Source organism: Anas acuta, chromosome 1 (genome assembly GCF_963932015.1).
Source record: "Anas acuta chromosome 1, bAnaAcu1.1, whole genome shotgun sequence".
NCBI classification, from domain to species: Eukaryota; Metazoa; Chordata; class Aves; order Anseriformes; family Anatidae; genus Anas; species Anas acuta.
Genome location: NC_088979.1, coordinates 69,783,100 through 69,803,304, shown reverse-complemented (window position 1 = coordinate 69,803,304; position 20,205 = coordinate 69,783,100). Strand labels below are relative to the sequence as shown.

At 38.0% G+C, this 20,205-nt stretch overlaps 1 protein-coding gene across 4 annotated transcripts in view; it reads left to right on the top strand.

The window, feature by feature from the left end:
* Positions 1–20,205, top strand: part of PPP2R3B (protein phosphatase 2 regulatory subunit B''beta) — a 52,884-nt gene that overhangs the window by 30,070 nt on the left and 2,609 nt on the right. For all 4 annotated transcript variants that reach the window (XM_068681681.1, XM_068681690.1, XM_068681672.1 and 1 more), the window contains 11 exons: positions 497–682; positions 2,444–2,547; positions 3,095–3,197; positions 3,890–3,964; positions 7,414–7,500; positions 7,918–8,074; positions 12,121–12,169; positions 13,200–13,289; positions 13,999–14,174; positions 17,763–17,881; positions 17,966–18,072. In XM_068681681.1, coding sequence (XP_068537782.1) covers positions 497–682; positions 2,444–2,547; positions 3,095–3,197; positions 3,890–3,964; positions 7,414–7,500; positions 7,918–8,074; positions 12,121–12,169; positions 13,200–13,289; positions 13,999–14,174; positions 17,763–17,881; positions 17,966–18,072 — 1,253 coding nt within the window. The remainder of the gene's footprint in view (positions 1–496; positions 683–2,443; positions 2,548–3,094; positions 3,198–3,889; positions 3,965–7,413; positions 7,501–7,917; positions 8,075–12,120; positions 12,170–13,199; positions 13,290–13,998; positions 14,175–17,762; positions 17,882–17,965; positions 18,073–20,205) is intronic.

Sequence of the window (20,205 nt, the reverse complement as noted above, 5' to 3'; positions counted from 1 at the left end):
TGAAACTGAATGCTTTTTAGGAACAAAAACACCAAGCACCTTCTCTGTAATTCTATTAACAGGACGGTAGTTCGCAACAAAGCTGTCATGCTTATTTCAACAGTTTGAAGCTGTAAAACTAGAAATACTTCAAAAGCAGATTCTTTCATGACCTGTCTGTTAAACTAGAAGTTATGTTATGCTATCAGTTTCAGAAGAAAAAAATTGAGTATTTCAGAGGTCTCCAAGAAGCTGTCTGGTATATTAATCTTGAAACTTGATAGGTTGAAGACTGAAATTGTTTTTATTAAATTTTAACATACCAGAAATCTTCCTAAATGACAGTTTTTGGAAATACTCATGAATTTTTCCAATGCGCTCTCATTCAGCCTGTCATCAGAAATCTTTTTGAAGGTGTGTTGTAACAGATAATACCAAGAGAATCAAGTCATCTGAGGATGCCTATTATACATGATTTCATTGTACCTGGCTGTCAAATGTATATTTATCTATTTAGGTTCAGGCGAAGAAAGAAGAAACTTTGCCACCATCGCTTAGTCAAACCATTCCAACTTTCTATTTTCCTCGAGGATGTCCTAAGGAAAAAGTGAATATAGATGCTGTGATTGCCAAAATTGAGAGAACTTTCTCTCAATTTCCGAATGAGAGGGCAACTTTAGACGACATGGGGAAAGTTGCAAAGGTGAGAATTTGCTGGCTGGCTTCTTTCAATACTATATACCTATGGAAAGGAAACAAGAATTGTGCTTTGTTTTCTTGCGTTACGGGTTTTCATTTCCAGCAAGGTAGTGCTAGTAAGACAGCATACCTGCTGATGTTGATAGCACAGTTATGAGCGGAAAGCTTTGCGTTAAGTCCGTCTTAAAATTTATGTTATTCTTAGAAAATGTAACAAACCATAGAAAACAAAATGTGTTCTTTGTTGACCCATAGACTTAAGACAAAAGCCACTCCTGGTAAGCACTTTGATTTTTAGACCTCTACAAAATTAGTCACATGGTAGAAAATGTTCATATAATTGGTATAAAATCTACAGAGTGCTGTTTTTCTTAAAGCAGTGTCATGAACATCCATTGTAAAGATGCTGAAACACAGAATCATTTGGTAAACTAAAATTATGACTGTTTAGTCAGTAGTGAAGAGTTAATTTAAAGTTACCATAGAGTAACAAAATACTAGGCTTACAAAGCAACTACAATTATTTGTAAATTTTGTCATACACAATAAGCTAGTTAAATCAAATTTGAAATTTCTAATAAGTGCTTGAAATATCAGTGCAAGTCATGGTCTTGGTCATGACTCTTAGGTTCTCATCCCTGTCACTTTGCATTTCAAGTCTAGGGCCTAAAAGAATAGAAGCAGGCTCTTCTCCAGAGCAGGATTAGGGGTTGAGTTGCTCCTAGCCTACCTCACCAGAAGAGTTTAACTGCTACGCTGTTAAACAGCTCCTTTCCAACTAGAAGGGGTGCTTCAGCAAGTGAGCTGGAAGGGTCCGGTCAGCTACAACTCAGTGATAAAAGGCAGCCTCCTGAAGGGTAGGGAAAAGCCTCTCAGGCTGAGCAGGGTATTTGTCAGAAACGCTTCTGTAAGTACTGGCTAAACTACTGCATGAGAAATAACTGTCCTTTTCTGCCAGTGACTGTGCACATCTTGTAATATTTAGTCTTCTTTGAGATCCAAATGAGCTTCTCACAGATGTTGGCACATCTGACGACTCCAAGGCATAGTCAGTGTCAGGCAAGAGAGCAGCACTTTGCAGTGAGGATTGGGGAAGCTTGGAGCAGACACAGCTACAGCTCTGCTTCTGCATGGGAACACTCAAGGTGTGGAGGAGTACCTGCTGGTTACTGTGAAGTGCTGCTGGACAGGACAGGGCAGCCTGCTACCAAAAGTGGGAAAGATGTGCATGTATATGCAATGATGCAGATGACTTGAGCTATCCTCCGAGCCAGATAAACGTAAACTGGCTGTGGTCCAGAAGTTGTGTAACTATTTGTGCTGCCTGGAGCTCAATTTAAACATATCCAGCCCAATAGCAAGGGCTCTGCTCAGCTGCTTGGAGGGTGGACAGACCAGACATGTGACTGCATTCATCTATTAGGAATGCTGCAAGTTGCTTTGTTTTACTTTCCACTTCTGAATTTTGGCCTAAAGCAGTTGCTTTAAATTAGCTGGTTTGGAGGGTGTAGCTAGTTTCAGAAACAAAATAAAAATAAAATAAAATAAAATAAAATAAAATAAATCTGTGCTTACCATGGTTTCAGTAATGCTTCTAATCCCCTACAGATACATGCAATGTTACAAAAAGGTTTTTCCCATTATGTTCCCTCAATGTTTTTCCTTAACACCTGTAAAATTTAATTTTTTGAAAGACTTAAGAGGGAGTAACCCTCAGATAAGCAGTCTTGTCAATGAATTGACTTGATGTATACTTTAATTATAGGCTTGTGAATGCCCACTTTACTGGAAAGGTCCTCTGTTTTATTGTGCTGGAGGAGAACGAACAGGATACGTGTCAGTTCATAAGTTTGTTGCAATGTGGAGGAAGTAAGTAGATCACTTTTTCAGAGAGATGGTATTTTTAAATGAAATGTGGTAGTCTAAGTTCTGAATGAGCTTGTAAAGGGGAAGAAAACACTACCATAACCATTGTCAGTAAACTTTTACCTAGGACAATGTAAGTAGATCATTCCTTTAAAACAAGCAAACAACTCTATATTACACTTAAAGATTTTTCAATGCTTGTGATAAATGACTGGCTATTGATGGGAAAAGCAAAAACCACGGCACTAATTTGCAGATGTCATTTCTGGACAAATGCTTTCTCTTTTTACTTTCTCTTTAGTTTCCTAGTTCTAACTTGAAAATATCCTTTCATATAAGCAATTACTTTGAGTACCCCTCCTCAAATGTAAATGTACAAGACTATCGTGCTTTAACTTCCCTTAGAGGGAACTTTGCAATGTGTGATTAATTATCTTTTGAATTAAATGTTGTGGTTGCAGTTCTGTAAGACTTGTTCATGCTAATTTGTATGGGTATCATAGGAGCAATTTTCTGTGTATGGTAGTAAATGCATATCTTTACATTTCAGAATACTTCAGACCTGCTATGATGATGCTGCAAAGTTTGTTCATCTTCTAATGAACCCTGGATGCAACTATTTGGTGCAAGAAGACTTCATTCCTTTTTTACAAGTAAATTGCAACTGAAACTAGTTCTAGAAAACAAAACAAAGTTATGAGCTTGCAGAGTTTTTTAGCTAAACATGTTTTCATGGTCTTCATTAAAGTTTATTAATACTTTGTGTAGCTCACTTTGTGTTGTCCACTGAGTGCTAGTGACTTCTTTTAAAGTTAATCATTTTATGGCTGGTTATATATATATATATTTTTAAATCTGCAGTAAGATGTATGGATTTGAAATTGTTTGCAGGAGTAGCTTGTATCAGGAATTTTTAGGATTTTGAAAAGCAGTTGAAGTTACTTATGTCAAGGAGGCCCTTTGGAGGGCAAAGGAAAAGTGGCCTGTGAATTCAAGACGTAATACAATTTCTCTCAAAGAGCAGCGAACAAATTTATAAAACCTGAATTGACTTTTAATGTGTCGTCAGACACAATTACAAGCTACAACAGTCAGTGTTTATCTGGCTAGTTTATTCAAAATCTGCCTATGTAAAATACAGGAAACCTTCAGGTTATATGGCTATTAAGAGATTATTCTTAAAGTCATCAGTGTTTACATGAAGCATGCTATAAATGAAGTTATTAATTATTCTAGTTAATTTGAACCCTCTTGCTTAAGGAAGGAGATATGCTAATCTGTGCTATTTATTTTATACAGTCACTAATGAATACTGTTCAGGATATTGTTATTCCTTTCTCTGTAGGATGTGGTGAATAGTCATCCTGGCCTATCATTTTTAAAAGAAGCATCTGAGTTTCATTCTCGGTACATTACCACGGTAAGTGTTTTTTATTTGGAAAATCTGTTCTTGTTAATTAAGTACAAAAATCAGAATGGTTAAAGTTAGTCAATAAGCATCTTTGTCCTTTGGAGAAAAAAAAAAAGTTGAGTATGCTGTCAGTCTTCATTTCTACTTAACTAGAAGTATTACAAAGAAAACTGATTTATTTTAGCATTGTAGTAGAAAGTGGTGAACTTAATATTCGGAAGAGAAACACTGAATTGTAATAGTGTACAATAAGGTAATGAACATTGGAACAAAGAATGTGCTGTTATCTTAGACTGACTTGATTGTGGGTTTAGACTGTAGTCATTAGAATCCCACTCTTATTCTGCGATTAATTAAATGCAATTTTGAATGAAAAGCCTATACTTGATGCTGAACATAAACATGTTAATAAAGTAATGTTAATATTGAAGCTGCTTACCATTTTTCTCTCTGGGGATTTTTCTTTCTAGGCAGGTTTTTTATACAAAAAAAAAAGCTTCACTTCTTTCTTCATACAGTTACATGACTGAAGTATTCTTTACATACACAAGGGAAAAATCAGTGACATTATATTTTCTTAGCTGTAGACTAGATACCCAATTCCGCTGAAGTCTCAAAAGATGAAAACTCCACAAAATGACATTCCATTCATTCTGTGCATATGAAAACTAGTTTAACAAATATTCACCAACACAAACCATGTGGAGTTGGTCATATTTTATCCAGCTTATAGTTTTACCCAGACCTAAATGTGGAAGACTTTTTGAAGTGTTTGGTTTTGGTTCCTCCTATCCTTCCTATAGAGACTGCCAGCCTATCAAGTAGGTCCTGATGTATTAGTTTTTACTTCTTTTTGTAATCATTACATGAGCTCCCGGAGCCTTCTTGCCAAATGTGACTAGAGGAAATGTTCTGCCTGTGAGAGTAGTTCTCTTGATTAATGGATTGTGGTTTGTATCAAAGCCTGCTCTGCTTAAAATCATGAAAGCTTGCTGAAGGAAGGAAAAAATCCTGCCACTTCCAGTTACTTTTCTTTGGATGAACAGCTTATTTGAGTAGGTCTGGGGCTAGCAATATTGAGTAAACCAGTGCTGGCAGCACTTTACTGACAACACCTAGTATAGTTTCAAGAGAAATCCACATTTAATCAAAATTCCAAAAAAGAAGCTAGTATTTTTAATAATGTAGTAAGAATATTTGGAATGCCATTCTGCAGATAAAAAATGGCAAGAGGACTCTGCTGTTATTTCTTGTCTTGTTTCAGGATGGAGTAACTGTTAGTGGTAAATTGACCTATACAGCCTTCTAAAATTCTGTCCTAGAAACTGTTACTAATATAGGTGACTTTTCTAGAAGATAAAGTAAGGCATTCTGGACCAGGTGATCTTGGAGGTATTTTCCAACCTTTATGATTCTATGATCTTATGCATTCACCTGTATTCAAAATAGCCTTAATCTTGCTACATGAAGGTTTAAAGGGTGTTGTAAGCGTTGCAGTTGAATATTTAATCTCTGTTCATGCTAATTCCAGTTAGCAGTTAAATGAACCATTTTTTTTCCAGTTTGTGTGTATATATATGTGTGTGTGTGCATGTGTATGCATACATACGCTTCATAAATCTATTTAGTGCAGCAGGTGTTTAAGTATTCTTCAACCATGGGAGCAACTGATTCTGTCTGCTAGGCAGTGATATCGGTTGGTTGGTCAGCCTAGTGGTAAGGTTAGGTGCACATGTTCAAGATAAAGCTGAATTACATTACAAACACTTGTCCTGACAAATGGGATACTACGTTTAGTCTGCAAGTATGTTGTATGTACATCTTAACTATGAATTCTTGAAATTGCAATCTCCACAGTTTCCTCTCCCTTATGACAAACCGTTGTGCAGCCTAGTAAGGAAGGCAATTCTCTGACAATTGGCTTGTACTCTGCTTCAATTCACTTTAGAAAACTGTCTTTTATGCCTGTTCCCAGTTGTCTCCAGCAAACATTCAATTTTGTTTTTATTTTTAGACCAGTTAAATGTATAACAGATGAGATAATGACATGCAGATGGATTAAGTTGCAAAGCTAAGGCAAAACCTTTTTAGAAAAAATTGCTTTGTAGTATAAGCCAAAAATGGGCCTTCCCTAAACTCACAATTAGAATTGAGCTAATTAAGTTTCAGAAGCAGGCTGGTCTATTCTCCTTTCTACATCTAGGGAGCCAGCTGTTCTTTTTCAAAGTGTGTGCTGCAGAGCTTACTGTATGCAACAGTTTAAGCTTTATTTTAAAGAATCATGAACAAAACTCTTCTGTTTGTACTTCAAAATTGTTGTTGTCTTTAAACTATTGGTATGCTTCAATTAAAACCTGAGGTAATGAAAAGGTCTTTAGTTTGAAAGAGGTTTTTATTGGGAGAGGAAGGAATTCCTAAAAATATGGCCTTTCTTGGCTAATAACTACTGTTGTGAGTAAAATGCTGTGCATGCAACATTTAGTGCATTGCTAATCAGCAGGTATAATCCATTTCCAGTTAAGCAGTTACGGTTGATAATATCTTAAATTTTTTTGGTCTACTTTATTATTGATGAATGAATTATCTAGAATGTTTATCTGGTTGAATTCAGTATTCACCTCAAAAATGTTTTACTTAAAAACTAAGAGAAATTGTGTTTTAAAGGCTCATGTTTGTAAATTAAAGCTAAGCAGGTTGTGCTGAATGCATGAGTTTACCTAAATTATCCACCAGTGAAACTGATTTAAGTAGAAGTGTTGGATACTTAACTGAATGAATTTGCTTCTGGTTCCAGTATCACTCTTGCCGTAGAAAACAGTGTATTTCTTGCTAGCTTTTTGTTATTCAGTTAGAAATAGTTTGTGCTATTTTTAGTAGTAGTGTCAGTTTTTTCCATCTAACTTTAAATAGAATGAAATGGGGGGGAGGGATGCATTGTCTGTCCACCTGCAGGAAGTATTGTTCCTTTAGATGTTGTTTGGTTGTATTTGTGGACTTGAGAAGTCATGGCATCCATGTCCCCTTTTTGTTTGTCACTTCATTTATGAAGTAAAATTTTCATAGCAAACATGGGTCTTTAAATCCAAAGCCATGAGATACATTAATGGGTTTATCAGATGATATCCTAAAGTTTTGGAAGACTGGGAGGCAGTGAAATTGTCAATAGATGAATTCTGGATAGCTTGTGAATATTCTGCAGCTTCACTGTGTGGGGCATGGGTTCTGCAGCATCAAAGTAAGAGTTACCTAGATTAGATATAGATGGAAGTAGCTTGGGAATATGACATAGGAGAAGCATCAAAGTGCAAGTAATGGAAAGAACAGACTTCTAAGCCCTTCAGTTTTGGGGAAAGATGGAGTCCTGTAATGTAGCTAAGGCTTATCTTTGATCACAAATTTCTAGGAGGGTGCTTAGTTAGCATACTGAAGATGACCTCTTCATTTTCTTTTTCTTACAGGTTATACAGAGAATATTTTATACAGTAAATAGGTCCTGGTCTGGGAAAATAACCTGTAATGAGCTCAGGAAAAGCAACTTTTTGCAGGTACACAATATCTAAAACTTTGCAAGATGTTTCTACAAGTTTAAAAACTGTATTAACTAAATGTTTAAGGGAGTAATGTAAGAAGCATTTATTCTTTTTGCAAAACTGGTGGGACTAAATTGCATTAATACGTATACAGGAGAGTATGTTTAAATGTCATCTTTTATCTAGACCTGTCTATGTGTAAATTTGATTAGCAGAAATCTGTCTTCGTTTTTCTATGGACATATTAGCTTTCAACCTTTTCTGTTAAGTCTTTGCTGTCATTCTGCATGGTGTGCCCTGTCTCTGAAGATAAAAACTTATCCATTGAAATATTGTTAGGTAATAGTAATTAGTTTGGTTATCAGAACTCAGATCACTCAGCAGCTGTCTTAGAAATTCTTTAATGTGTTCTACTTATCCTTCTGATAATAGAATGTGGCATTATTGGAAGAGGAAGCTGATATTAACCAGCTGACAGAGTACTTCTCATATGAACATTTCTACGTTATCTATTGCAAATTTTGGGAGCTGGACACAGACCATGACCTCTATATTGATCGGAAGGATTTAGCTCGACATAATGATCATGGTATGACAAATGAAGCATCTTTCTTTACATGTGTTAAATGACCTGTAAGCTTTCACCTGAGGAAGTGGTTAGCCGCAAAGGACAGCGTTCATGAGTCTGTAGGTGTAGGTGATCCTGCTGACTCAGGAAATAAAGTAGGGCAAGTTATTTCTGATGCTATCTTGTGTCTAGCAATACCTAATTTGAGGAAAACCCTCAATTTGAATTCTGACTGTGGTGAAGAAGAGGAGGAAATAAGTTTGAAAGTCTGTAGGCTTGACTGGGGAGAAGGGGAGACAAGAGGAAATGACCTCAAGTTGTGCCAGGGGAGGTTTAAATTGAATATTAGGAGAAATTTCTTCACTGAAAGTGTTGTCTTTACTGAAGGAGCTGTGAAATATTGGAACAGGCTGCCCAGGGAAGTAGTTGAGTTGCCATCCCTAGAGGTCTTCAAAAAATGTGTAGATGTAGTGCTTAGTGACATGGTTTAACAGTCAGCTTGGCAGTGCTAGTTAAAGGTTGGACCAGATGATCTCAGAGGTCTTTTCCAACCTAAATGATTCTGTTATTCTGTGATTCTTGCAAACATACGTTGTTGCTTTGCTTTTTTTAAGGTTTTGTTGACTCAGCTGCAGGACATTTTGTTTTAATACCATTTAGTGGCTTTACCTCTTCTGCATTCACAACATACAACGACTTTGAGATCCTGTAGTCTTGTATACTCGCACCTATTTTAAATATTCTTGTAGCTTTTATGGAACTGCTGTGTTTTCTTGTTCTGTTTGCTGTGTCTATTGTCATCTTTGTCCTCTTCAGGACTAGAAAGCTTACTTAAATGCTAAGTAACTAAGGAATATGATGCTACATTAAAAAGGAACAAAAAGCATTCTGATAGCTTCTGAAAGCTTGCCTGCAGAAGTCTATACTTTTAGCACACCGAGGAAGGGAAGCTTTTTTCATTTGAGAGGTTGCTTTAGTAGGTACAGTGTAAGAAAGCAAGCAGAACTGATATCAGGCCATAGGCAGTTTATTTTGCACTGTTTTTGTATCCTTTAAGCCTAGAAATATTGATTAAAGCTTAACAGTTGCTGTCTGATGAGACCTAGACTAAATAAGAGCATAAAATGGACCTGATACACAGATTTAGTCATAAAAGCTTCTATTTTGTGTAAAAAACAAATCTACATTCATCAATCCCTTCCTTTCTTGTCACTGGTTTAAAATTAGATCAAACATGTGGAAAGAACATGGAAAGAAAGTACTGAAGTATTTAGGTATTGTTGGAAAGACTGAGCAACTTCAGTGTTTCAAAATTAGATAGGAAGATAGCAGCATATGTCTGAAACAAATTGGCAATCCTACAGTTCTGCGGATAGATGTTAGTAGGGGCCAATATTCCTACTGAAATAATGTGGTGGTGGCATCTTCTAAAGTATATAAAACAGATGACCAGTTTGAATCGTTAACAACTTGGCTGAATTATCAGTATTTCTACAGTGTTGAAAAAGGAATTGAGATCTAAAATAATCAGAAATAATTCTGCTTCTGTGAGAATAGGGTTGTAGCCGGCGTGGCTGACCAGGAACATTCTTATGGAGATTAGGCGGAAACAGAGAGTGTTTCGCTACTGGAAGGAGGGCCAGGTGACATGGAAAGAATACAGGGATGCTGCTCGTGTCTGTAGGAAGAAAATTCGTGTGGCTAAAGCACACCTAGAGTTGAAGCTGGCTGTGTCTGTGAGAGAAAATAAAAAGGTTTTTTTTAGATATGTGAATGGAAAAAGGAGAACTAAAGAATACATAGGGCCGCTCCTTGGCAGGGAAGGTCTTCTCACAGACGATGACATAGGCAAAGCAGAGACGCTTAACGCCTTCTTTGCCTCTGTCTTCAATGCCGATGATGGGCTTCGGGACCCAGGGTGCCCCGAGCTGGAGGACCGGGACGGTGGGGATGACAAACTCCCAACCGACCCTGAACGTGTGCGGGATCTGCTACTCCACCTGGATCCCTACAAGTCCATGGGTCCGGATGGGATTCATCCCCGGGTGCTGAAGGAGCTGGCGGACGTCATCGCGGAACCTCTCTCAATTATTTTTCAACGATCCTGGGAGTCTGGAGAGGTCCCGGTAGACTGGAAGCTGGCAAATGTTGTGCCGATTTTCAAGAAGGGTCAGAAAGAAGACCCTAGCAATTACAGGCCTGTCAGTCTCACATCAGTGCCTGGTAAAATCATGGAGAAGATGGTTCTCGAACGTATTGAGGCACACCTGGGGGACAAAGCAGTCATTGGTCCCAGCCAGCATGGGTTTGTGAAGGGTAGGTCCTGCCTAACTAACCTGATTTCCTTTTATGATAAGATCACCCGTATGGTAGACCAAGGGAAACCAGCTGATGTGATTTTTTTGGACTTCAGCAAGGCTTTTGACACGGTTTCCCATAGGATCCTACTGGACAAAATGTCCAGCATACAGCTAAATAAAAACATCATACGATGGGTGAGCAATTGGCTAACGGGCAGGGCCCAAAGGGTTATGGTGAATGGGGCTGCGTCAGGCTGGCGGGCGGTCACCAGTGGGGTCCCTCAAGGCTCCATTTTAGGGCCGGTACTTTTCAATATTTTTATAAACGATCTGGATGTAGGAATAGAAGGCATTTTGAGCAAGTTTGCTGATGACACCAAACTTGGAGGAGTTGTGGACTTGAATGAGGGTGGAAAGGCCTTGCAGAGGGATCTGGATAGGTTGGAGAGCTGGGCGATCGCCAACCGCATGAAGTTCAATAAGAGCAAGTGCCGGGTCCTGCACCTGGGACGGGGAAACCCTGGCTGCACGTACAGACTGGGTGATGAGACGCTGGAGAGCAGCCTAGAAGAGAGGGATCTGGGGGTCGTGGTAGACAACAAGTTGAATATGAGCCGGCAGTGTGCCCTGGCAGCCAGGAGGGCCAACCGTGTCCTGGGGTGCATCAAGCACGGCATCGCTAGTAGGTCAAGGGAGGTGATTGTCCCGCTCTACTCTGCGCTGGTGCGGCCTCACCTCGAGTACTGTGTGCAGTTCTGGGCAGCACAGTATAAAAAGGACATGAAACTGTTGGAGAGTGTCCAGAGGAGGGCGACAAAGATGGTGAAAGGCCTGGAGGGGAAGACGTATGAGGAACGGCTGAGGGCACTGGGCCTGTTCAGCCTGGAGAAGAGGAGGCTGAGGGGAGACCTCATCGCAGTCTACAACTTCCTCGTAAGGGGGTGTCGAGAGGCAGGAGACCTTTTCTCCATTAACACCAGCGACAGGACCCGCGGGAATGGAGTTAAGCTGAGGCAGGGGAAGTTTAGGCTGGACATCAGGAAGGGGTTCTTCACAGAGAGAGTGGTTGCACACTGGAACAGGCTCCCCAGGGAAGTGGTCACTGCACCGAGCCTGACTGAATTTAAGAAGAGATTGGACTGTGCACTTAGTCACATGGTCTGAACTTGGGTAGACCTGTGCGGTGTCAAGAGTTGGACTTGATGATCCTTAAGGGTCCCTTCCAACTCAGGATATTCTATGATTCTATGATTCTATGCTCTGCATGTCCCTTACAGGGGTAGTGTTCAGTTAAGACATGTATCTAAAAATCCCTGGAATTGTTTCAAAATAGAAATATGAATCACAACCATGTCAGAAATAGACCCATGTCAGAATCAAGTAGATATGCTCATTATGCATTAATATGCAATTCTGTTTTGGCCCTTTGCCAAAAGCAGGGTCACAAGCTAATGGTACTTGAAAACATTGTTTACTTGTCTTAGAACTAGTAAATGATGTCTTACTAATTAGCCAGTCATTACTTCTGTTATGCTGCTATTCCTGTATCAAGTCTGAATTCAAAGGTGGTTGTTCGGCTCTAGCTTTGCTCTGGAGACTGTTAAGTCGTCCTTTCTGAGAGAACTCAAAGGGATTAATGAGTGCTAGAGTTGATCTTTCTTACAGGTGTGTGTTTATGTGAGGTTTCCAATAAACTCTTCAACTAGACAGTACAAAGCAAAAATAATTTGTACACAACTGACAGAACTTTAAACCCTTCTTTCACAGCAATATCAAGTAGAATGATAGAGAGGATCTTCTCAGGAGCAGTAACAAGGTAATTATTTTGTATACTGATCTAAATCCAATCTAATACTTATATGCTTGCTGGTTAAATTGTGTGTGATTATTCCCAGGATAAAATGACCTCATTTGAAACAGAACATTGAATTTCAGTACTTAATATTGTTGTTAAAACTTGAGAGTATTCATGGAATCTCTGGCTCAATCCAAGATTGGATTTACTCTTTAATCTTTACTCTTCTTTATCCATATGAACACTCATTGTTTGCTATTATACGGCTTAGCAGGGATGGGAATGAGGGAGGAAAAAATGTTGGCATTGTCTTTCTGTCCCTCTAACCTGTAGAATTTTCAAAGGGATTTGGGCTTTTTAACTACTACTAATAAAATGAACACTTGCATAACAAATTTACAAAAATGAATCTGTGATATATGCAGCTAGAAAGTTACCAATAAACTGAAATAACAAAAGCTGAAATGAACGGTATAGACATTGGCAGGCATGTCTAGAGTTCATTCCATCACAAGTTTTTTGGGCAAGACAAAACATACATTGTATCTTTCTAGATATCCTAAAGATAACAGCAAAAAAAAGGGGATTTTTTGGGGGAATGAAATATAACGTGCCTATTAACTGCCTACCCAACTCTTTGCTAGAGAGGTTGACTGTCTTCAGAATACATTTGGGTGCTATGTTCTGTAGTATGAGTAGAAACAGATATAACTATGTTCTTGTCACATACACTTTATTTTTTTCATTTCTATCTTTATACTTGCATTCCAACACTACTTCTAGCTGAGGAAGATAAGTAAAACTTTTGGTTCTTCTAGACAGAGTGCTGTCCAACTACTACCTTCCTCTTTAAATATCCATTGCAGTAGAAACAGAGTTCACAAGCTCCCTTATCCTGAGTGACCGTAGGCACTGACATGTTTCCTTCAAACACTGCATCTTTTGGGAGATAAATGTAGTTAATAGCACCAAGGGAAAATATTCCTTAATTCTAGTAAAACATCTGTCTTAAAATAAATTCTCTATATTTTTTCCCACATCGGCTGTCAAGAGGTAGAAAAGCACAAAAAGATGGAAAAATAAGCTATGCTGACTTTGTCTGGTTTTTGATATCTGAAGAAGACAAGAAGACACCAACTAGGTAAGAGTGAATTTGTTTTAGCAGAAATAGACTGGCTTTATTGGTTTTCCAGTCCTAAAAAGGGGAGATTTCTGTTGCTCAGATAGAACTTTAGAAGAGACTAACTATAAAAATTGACTGGGGAAACTGGCTCAGTTAGTTGAATCATTGTTATCTTTTTTAGTGTTGTTCTATTGTTGCTGGTATAAAGATCTGTTTCAGTGGTTACTAACAAGCTAACTACATGTTATTATTCATATGTTGCTTGTTATTGACAAGAACATAAAAGGAAACCACAGGTGTTTCTTGATGCTGGTGGCTTTGGGGAGCCATACAGTTAGCACTAGCTATAGAACATTCACAAACTTATTGCTTGATTTTATTGCATTATTGGCTTGTTCAATTTGAAAAAAGAACTTAGTTCTGATGCACAATTTCATTTTCCATTGGCTCCCTTGATTATTTTTTTATGTAAAGTTATATGTTCTAGTCCTTTCCTTTTTTACCCCTCACAATTACAGTGTGTTTTCAAATGCAAATGTTGTGTGGTAGGGCAACTACCAGAAGCTTTTATCACAATAGGTGTTTCTTGTCTAATGACTTCCTATGGTATTACAGAATGTAGTCTTAAGTTTTAAATCTGTAAGTAGTATAGCCTTTAAAACAAGCATCATAAATTCTTAAAACTGTTTGCGTAAACAGTTCTTTGTTATTAAATACATAATTTCAGCATTGAATACTGGTTTCGCTGCATGGATCTTGATGGGGATGGTGTTTTGTCTATGTATGAATTGGAGTACTTTTATGAAGAGCAGTGCCAAAAATTAGATAACATGGCCATAGAACCTTTGCCATTTGAAGACTGTTTGTGCCAGATGCTGGATCTCGTGAAGCCACAATATGAAGGTAATGAAATCCTTTTCCATTCTTTAACTTCTGCTTCTCTGGGCTAGGAGTTAGTGTTACCCCTAGGAGCAATCAGTTGGTTATACCCAGAATAAACCTTTATTTGGTGGTCATCTCTAAAGCCTATTAGTGTTTATTAATTGAATGGTCTTCCAAGGACAGGCAGGCATTCATTTCCACACTAAAATTGAATACACAATATACTGCTTTAAAATTCCATGAACTCTTAAACATGGCTACAAGCCCAAATTTGTCTCATATAAAATCTTTCCTGCTGCCTGAGGTGATGCCCTCAAGAAATGCTCCTGACTGTTCCACTGACTTGCTGCTTACCTATTCCACAACTCAGTTAAATGAGATTCCTTCAGATTGAGCAATTTCTAAATGGTGTTTGTGTCTATAGATCATTATTATCAGACTTCTTTTAGGTTACAGGCCTAAACTCCCATCAGGAAATTAGTCCAAGATCATTGTTAGTCCCATTAGTCCGAGATCATCTTGGACTCGATCTTCAGGTCTCTTCCAACCTAGAAATTCTGTGATTCTGTGAAATTCATGACAATGGTCTTAGAGGTAGCTGAATTTTAAACCATCCATAGTTGTTGGCCATTTTCTACATTCATTTGAACCTTCAATAGGCCTGCATTCTACCTTCCTGCATTTGACATGTGATCTTTAGCTGATCAAAACCGAGCTTACATTTTATGCCTGGAAAAAGAAAAAAAAAAAAAAATTATGATGGAGCATGAGCTCATTTCTTAATTGCTGTTCTGTGCTGCTCTGTACTATAAGTGTTTTATATGCTTTGGTAAACATATTACTGCAGTGTTAAAGTGACATCCTGCATGTTCATGGCCTCTACCTCTGCTGTTTCTGCTATTTGTCTTGAGTTTGATAAAACTGTTCTATCAGCAGTGGATTGGTCTTCAGGGACTTCTTGAACTCAGGACAACTGAGGTCAACCTGCATCTGAATTTAATGTCTGAACACTCCTTTATAGTTAACGCTAATAATCCTTATTATGGCTAGGCTTTTTAATGTGAACTTCAGTGTGTAAAAGGACTTGGCTTATGCACTAATTGCTATTCTTGTACAGAGTCTGCATTGCAACAAATGTAGAACTTGCATATTTGCACTTGAAGTGTTTGATAGGAATAATAACCTCTAACTCTTATACTACTGTCTGTTTTTTATGGTAAAAGGAAATTGTTGAATGCTTATTCTTTTGTCTATCAAATATGTTGTGCTAGTGTCTCACAGTTATGCACTCCTGTAGATGAAGCACTGAGTTGCCTACTTGAATTTCAAGTATCACTTCAGTAGTGTGTAAGAGGGTGGCTCTGTTTACTGTTCATAAAATTATGGCTAGTGTATAAAAATATGTAGTCTTGCCTATTGCCCACCTTCTTTCCAGTATTAACTTAGCTCTGTTGAAAGAAAGACACTTATCTTTTATGGAGATAAATTTCACATGCCAGAGGAACTGAAATAGCTCAAAACTAGTTTTAAAGAAATAAAAGCATGTTATTTCAACCAAGTTGAAACGAATTTGCTAGGTAAAAACGCTAATTTATCATCTGTCTTTAGAAACGTGAAAGAAAAAGTTGTAATAATTATGTTCTGGCTGGAAGCCTAGTCCTAGATATCAGTGGAATGGAGTCCTGCATCAACATTCACGTGTAATGCAAGGGGGGTCAGGGAGAACTAAAGAAGTGAAATAAACTCTGAAGAAATCATTTGTTATATGCTTGCCTACAGTAACATCCCAGACTTAAGGTGTCCTTCCAGTCTTGTATGTTGTGCTTCTGAAAGGCAGATGTTTTTGATGGTGCCTCAGTTCTGCATTTGAAATGAAACAAGATTGGCGTGTCTGATCCATATGATGAACTGGTGAAAGGAGGCTGTGAAAGGTCTCAACCAAGAGAAGAGTTATTTGGGACAACAAAAATAAAAGCTACTCATAAAGAGCTATTTGTTTTCCATGTCACACAGTTTTTGCTAAAAAGATGGATTACTAAAAAGATTCATCCACTTTTCTAACACAACCCAGCCTCAGCAATTGATACTTCAGTTGGTAGATTTGAAACAAAAAGGTAACTTCATATAACGTGTAGCTGCACTGTGATACAATTTGCAAAGGATGCTTTGTACCAAAACCCACATTCATGAATTTGTACAGATGTAGATCTAGCAATTTCAATTTCATTCTGTTCCTGTTGGTCTTTGAGAGACAGTGTGGGTGTCTGCATGAGCAGTAGGTAGTGAAGCTCCCATTGCAGTAAATGGAAATTGGAGAGCAAATCAGTGAACCAAATATAGGCGTCTAACTTAAATTGGGAGCTTATATAACTAGGACTCAAATCAGTTGCTTGGTTGTGGAGAGATGCTGCCACTTGAGATGACCTGATACACCAGACATCTGTGCCAGTCTGACAGATACGACACAGGTGCCGTGAGGGATTTGTTGTTCTGGAGCATCAGCTGTAAGCCAGGCAGAATGCATGAGGGCTCCTCAGATGGTGGCAGATGTGTGGCAACCATTTCCAAATGGGATTCAGATTCAAAGACCTCTGCTTCCCTCTGATGCCCTTGAGTTATACATTGTTAAAGATGGGATGCTCTGCTGAGGAAACACTGTTGTAAGTCTGGCTTTTGAGCTCTTCCATAACACCTGCAGTTAGCTACTCCTTGACAACAGAAGACTGCCCGTATATAAGGTGAATTAATAAAGGAGAGCTGTAAGGACAGCCATCTGTCTTTCCTTGTATGTCTGGCATTTCTGAGTCTTTCTGCAGAAGCTTAATATTTAGCCTTGAAATAAGGTAACATTTCTGAGCAACATAACAAATACTTATAACACTTAGCAGATCCATTGTTTTGGGCTTTTGAAGGGTCGCTTTATAAAATAAAATACTTCTGAATGTTTTGCCTTCCACTCAAACAATAAATACTGGTCAGCCTAGACAAATGAGACAAATTACTTTTATGGAAAATTCACTCATATGAAGCACAGTCACATGCTTAGGTCTCAAATAGATGCTGGAATTTTTGGGCCAAATAGAAATTATTTTTCAAGTAGGAGTTAAAGGAGCTTAGTGAGATGGATTACCTTCACTTGTATAATGCAGAATAACTTAGGCAAAAAGAAAGGGGGAATCTCCTTCATTCAGGGAAGAGAAAGGGATGCTGAAAGAGGAGATTCCTACCTGCTACCCAAACACTTCTTAGGAAGGAATGGCTAGCTCTGTGAAGGCTTCTGTCTCATAGGAAGTTTGGACAATTGGCTTAAATGATCTTTAAGTCTAGGTATGGTAGACTGCATATGGTAGACTTCTTCAATAGGAAGTGCTTCACTAGGGTGATAGCTAAAACACAGAAAAAAAATCTGAAGTACTTAAAGGTTTTGTCTGTTTTGAAGGACACTTTTCTAGGTAGGTATTTCATCTTTTCAGTCCTCTGCTATTGCATTGAGCATCAGTAGCAAATGATCTTGAGCATGATGATGATTTAAGAAAGAATATTATTCAAAAGTTTTTGGCAAAAGATATTTAGAGTTATAATTATCCTCTCTCTTAATCTTGTTTACAGGAAAAATTACTCTGCATGATTTGAAGAGATGCAAGTTGACGAATGTGTTTTTTGATACTTTTTTCAACATTGAAAAATACCTCGACCATGAACAGAAAGATCAATTTTCTATGTTGCGGGTGAGTTTGAAGCTGTAAAAGTCTCTTTAGCTACGTGCTTAATGATTAATACAGCTTTGTATAACTTGCAATGTGATTGTTTAGGATGGTGAAGGCGAAAGTCAAGAGTTGTCTGACTGGGAGAAGTATGCTGCTGAAGAGTATGATATCTTGGTAGCGGAAGAGGCAGCAAGTGACCAGTGGAATGACGGGTAAGAACATAGCAGGAGAGTTGGCACAAGTCCTTTTACTGATTCAGAGCCTCACAATCACTGCCACTGTTAATGCTGTTTTTGTAGACCATTATTGTTGGTTGTGTTTAGCCATGTGCTCAGTGAGGCAGAAAGAACCTCCCTTAGAACCTCCCTTGTATCTAGAATTAAAGTATCTAGAATGAAATATTCTTTGACAGTTTGTGATCACACGAATTTTGTCAAAGAAAAGGTCCTACATCAAATTTTCAGCGGAAAGGTGATTTTAAACAGCTTCACAGCTAAACATGATACAACACAGTTTCTCTAGCTTGTTGAGTCAATGAAGAGCATCATTAAGAGTTTTATGGAGGAAAGACTGAGTTCTGAACTAAAAATTATATTGGCTTAAAGTATTTCCTAATTGTTCTGTGAGAGTAAATGTGAAAATTCTTGCTCTTTCAGAATCACTCCCTTATATTTGCTAGGCGACTTCCAGAACCTCTTGGAATTGTGCTGTACTTGGAGTCAGGTTTTCAAATCTTGTTTTCAGGTGGAAGCACTAAAGCTCAGCTTCCAAAACCTTGAATTTGCCTTTCACCTTTTCATTATTTAAAAAGATAAGTAAAAAGGTACAACCTTAACTTGTTTTAGGCCTTAAGTTGAGGGACGTGTCTAGAGAAAACACGTTTTCCTGCTTTTCCTATATCAGAAAAACAAGATCATCTTCTATGCCAGACAGCAATATTCATCTTTAAAATGTCTTTTGTTCTTGGCAAGGATTTAGGGAATTACTGGCTTGATGTTTAGGAAACTGTTCTAAAAGGTGTCCTGGCCCTTGGGAGGGGGGTTGGAATTAGATGATCCTTTCCAACCAAAGTATTCTACGGTTGTAAAACATGCAAGCAAAATCTTCTCAACATACTAAGTTCAAGAAACTAAATTCAAAAAACTTCTTAAAAGAAAGCATATGAGGGAAGAGTTGTCACCCAGTCTCTTCAACAGGGAGGGCATCACACTTAAGTCCTTTTGGAAGCCTCCCCAGAAGTGATTAATATTACAGAATTAACAAGCCAAAAATATTGCTGAAGCTTTGCTGTGCTGTGAGTTAGGCAATATTAAGCCTTCATTGCATTTATCTTTTCTTCTCTAAAGCTGAGTTTATGCTAAGCTTGTGGTAGGTATAGAATGTGTATTTGCGTTTTTGACACTCGTGTGACGCTAATGCAGAGCATAATAGCTTAGATATGATGCATCAAAAAAAAGAATAGCTTCTGCAGTCTTGCTGGCTGTGAAGCATTACTCATTGATAAATCAGCTGATAAAACTAGTGGGATTCTTATAAACCAGTGACGGATTTGGATTTTTGGTCCTCCTTTTAGAATGTTCTTTTAAAATTAACAAGTTAGAACCATTAAGAGTCAAAACATGAAGTTACTGGTGGACTTAATACAGCGCAGTAAATCAGTGTATCAGCAGGTCAGCCTGAGAGACCAGGCTCAAGACAGGAATAGCTTTAGAAAAGACTTGAATACTCTTAAATCTGAACATCTTATATCTTAATTAAAACCACTTCCTGAAGCATTTTACAACATCGTGGTTTTACCCTTTTTTTCTCTTCCACTGGTCTGTTTGTTTACTTCTGTCATGGCAGTTGTCTCTCTCCACCTTCCTGTTTCAAAAACCCTGTTGCAAAGTGGTAATCCTATTTTGTCTATTCTGAGACACAAAGTTGCAAAAGTCAGATGTTTTTGACAAAGATGGCTGCTCTTAGTGAAGATGAAAGCCACAAAATTCACTGCAAGTATGCTTACCTCAGATTGTTTTTGTTCTTTCCCATAAATCTATTCAAGGTGTACCTGAAACCATGGTTCTATAGCTTTACGCGTAAAATGAACAAAACTAACTAAAATGCAACATGTTTTTCAAGCTTCCAGATTACATTTAAAAATTCACCTTAGACTTCCCTCTTCAGTAGATTGCTAACAGCTCTTGGACACTTACCTTTTCAGGTATTTCCATGAAGATTTTCTCCATGGCACTGTTTCCTTTAGAGGTTTATACAGTCAAGTATTACAGACAGTGGTGTGGAACTGCTGTAAAACAGAATCCTAATAACCCTAAAACTTGAGGGGAGGAGGGAGGTATTCACCT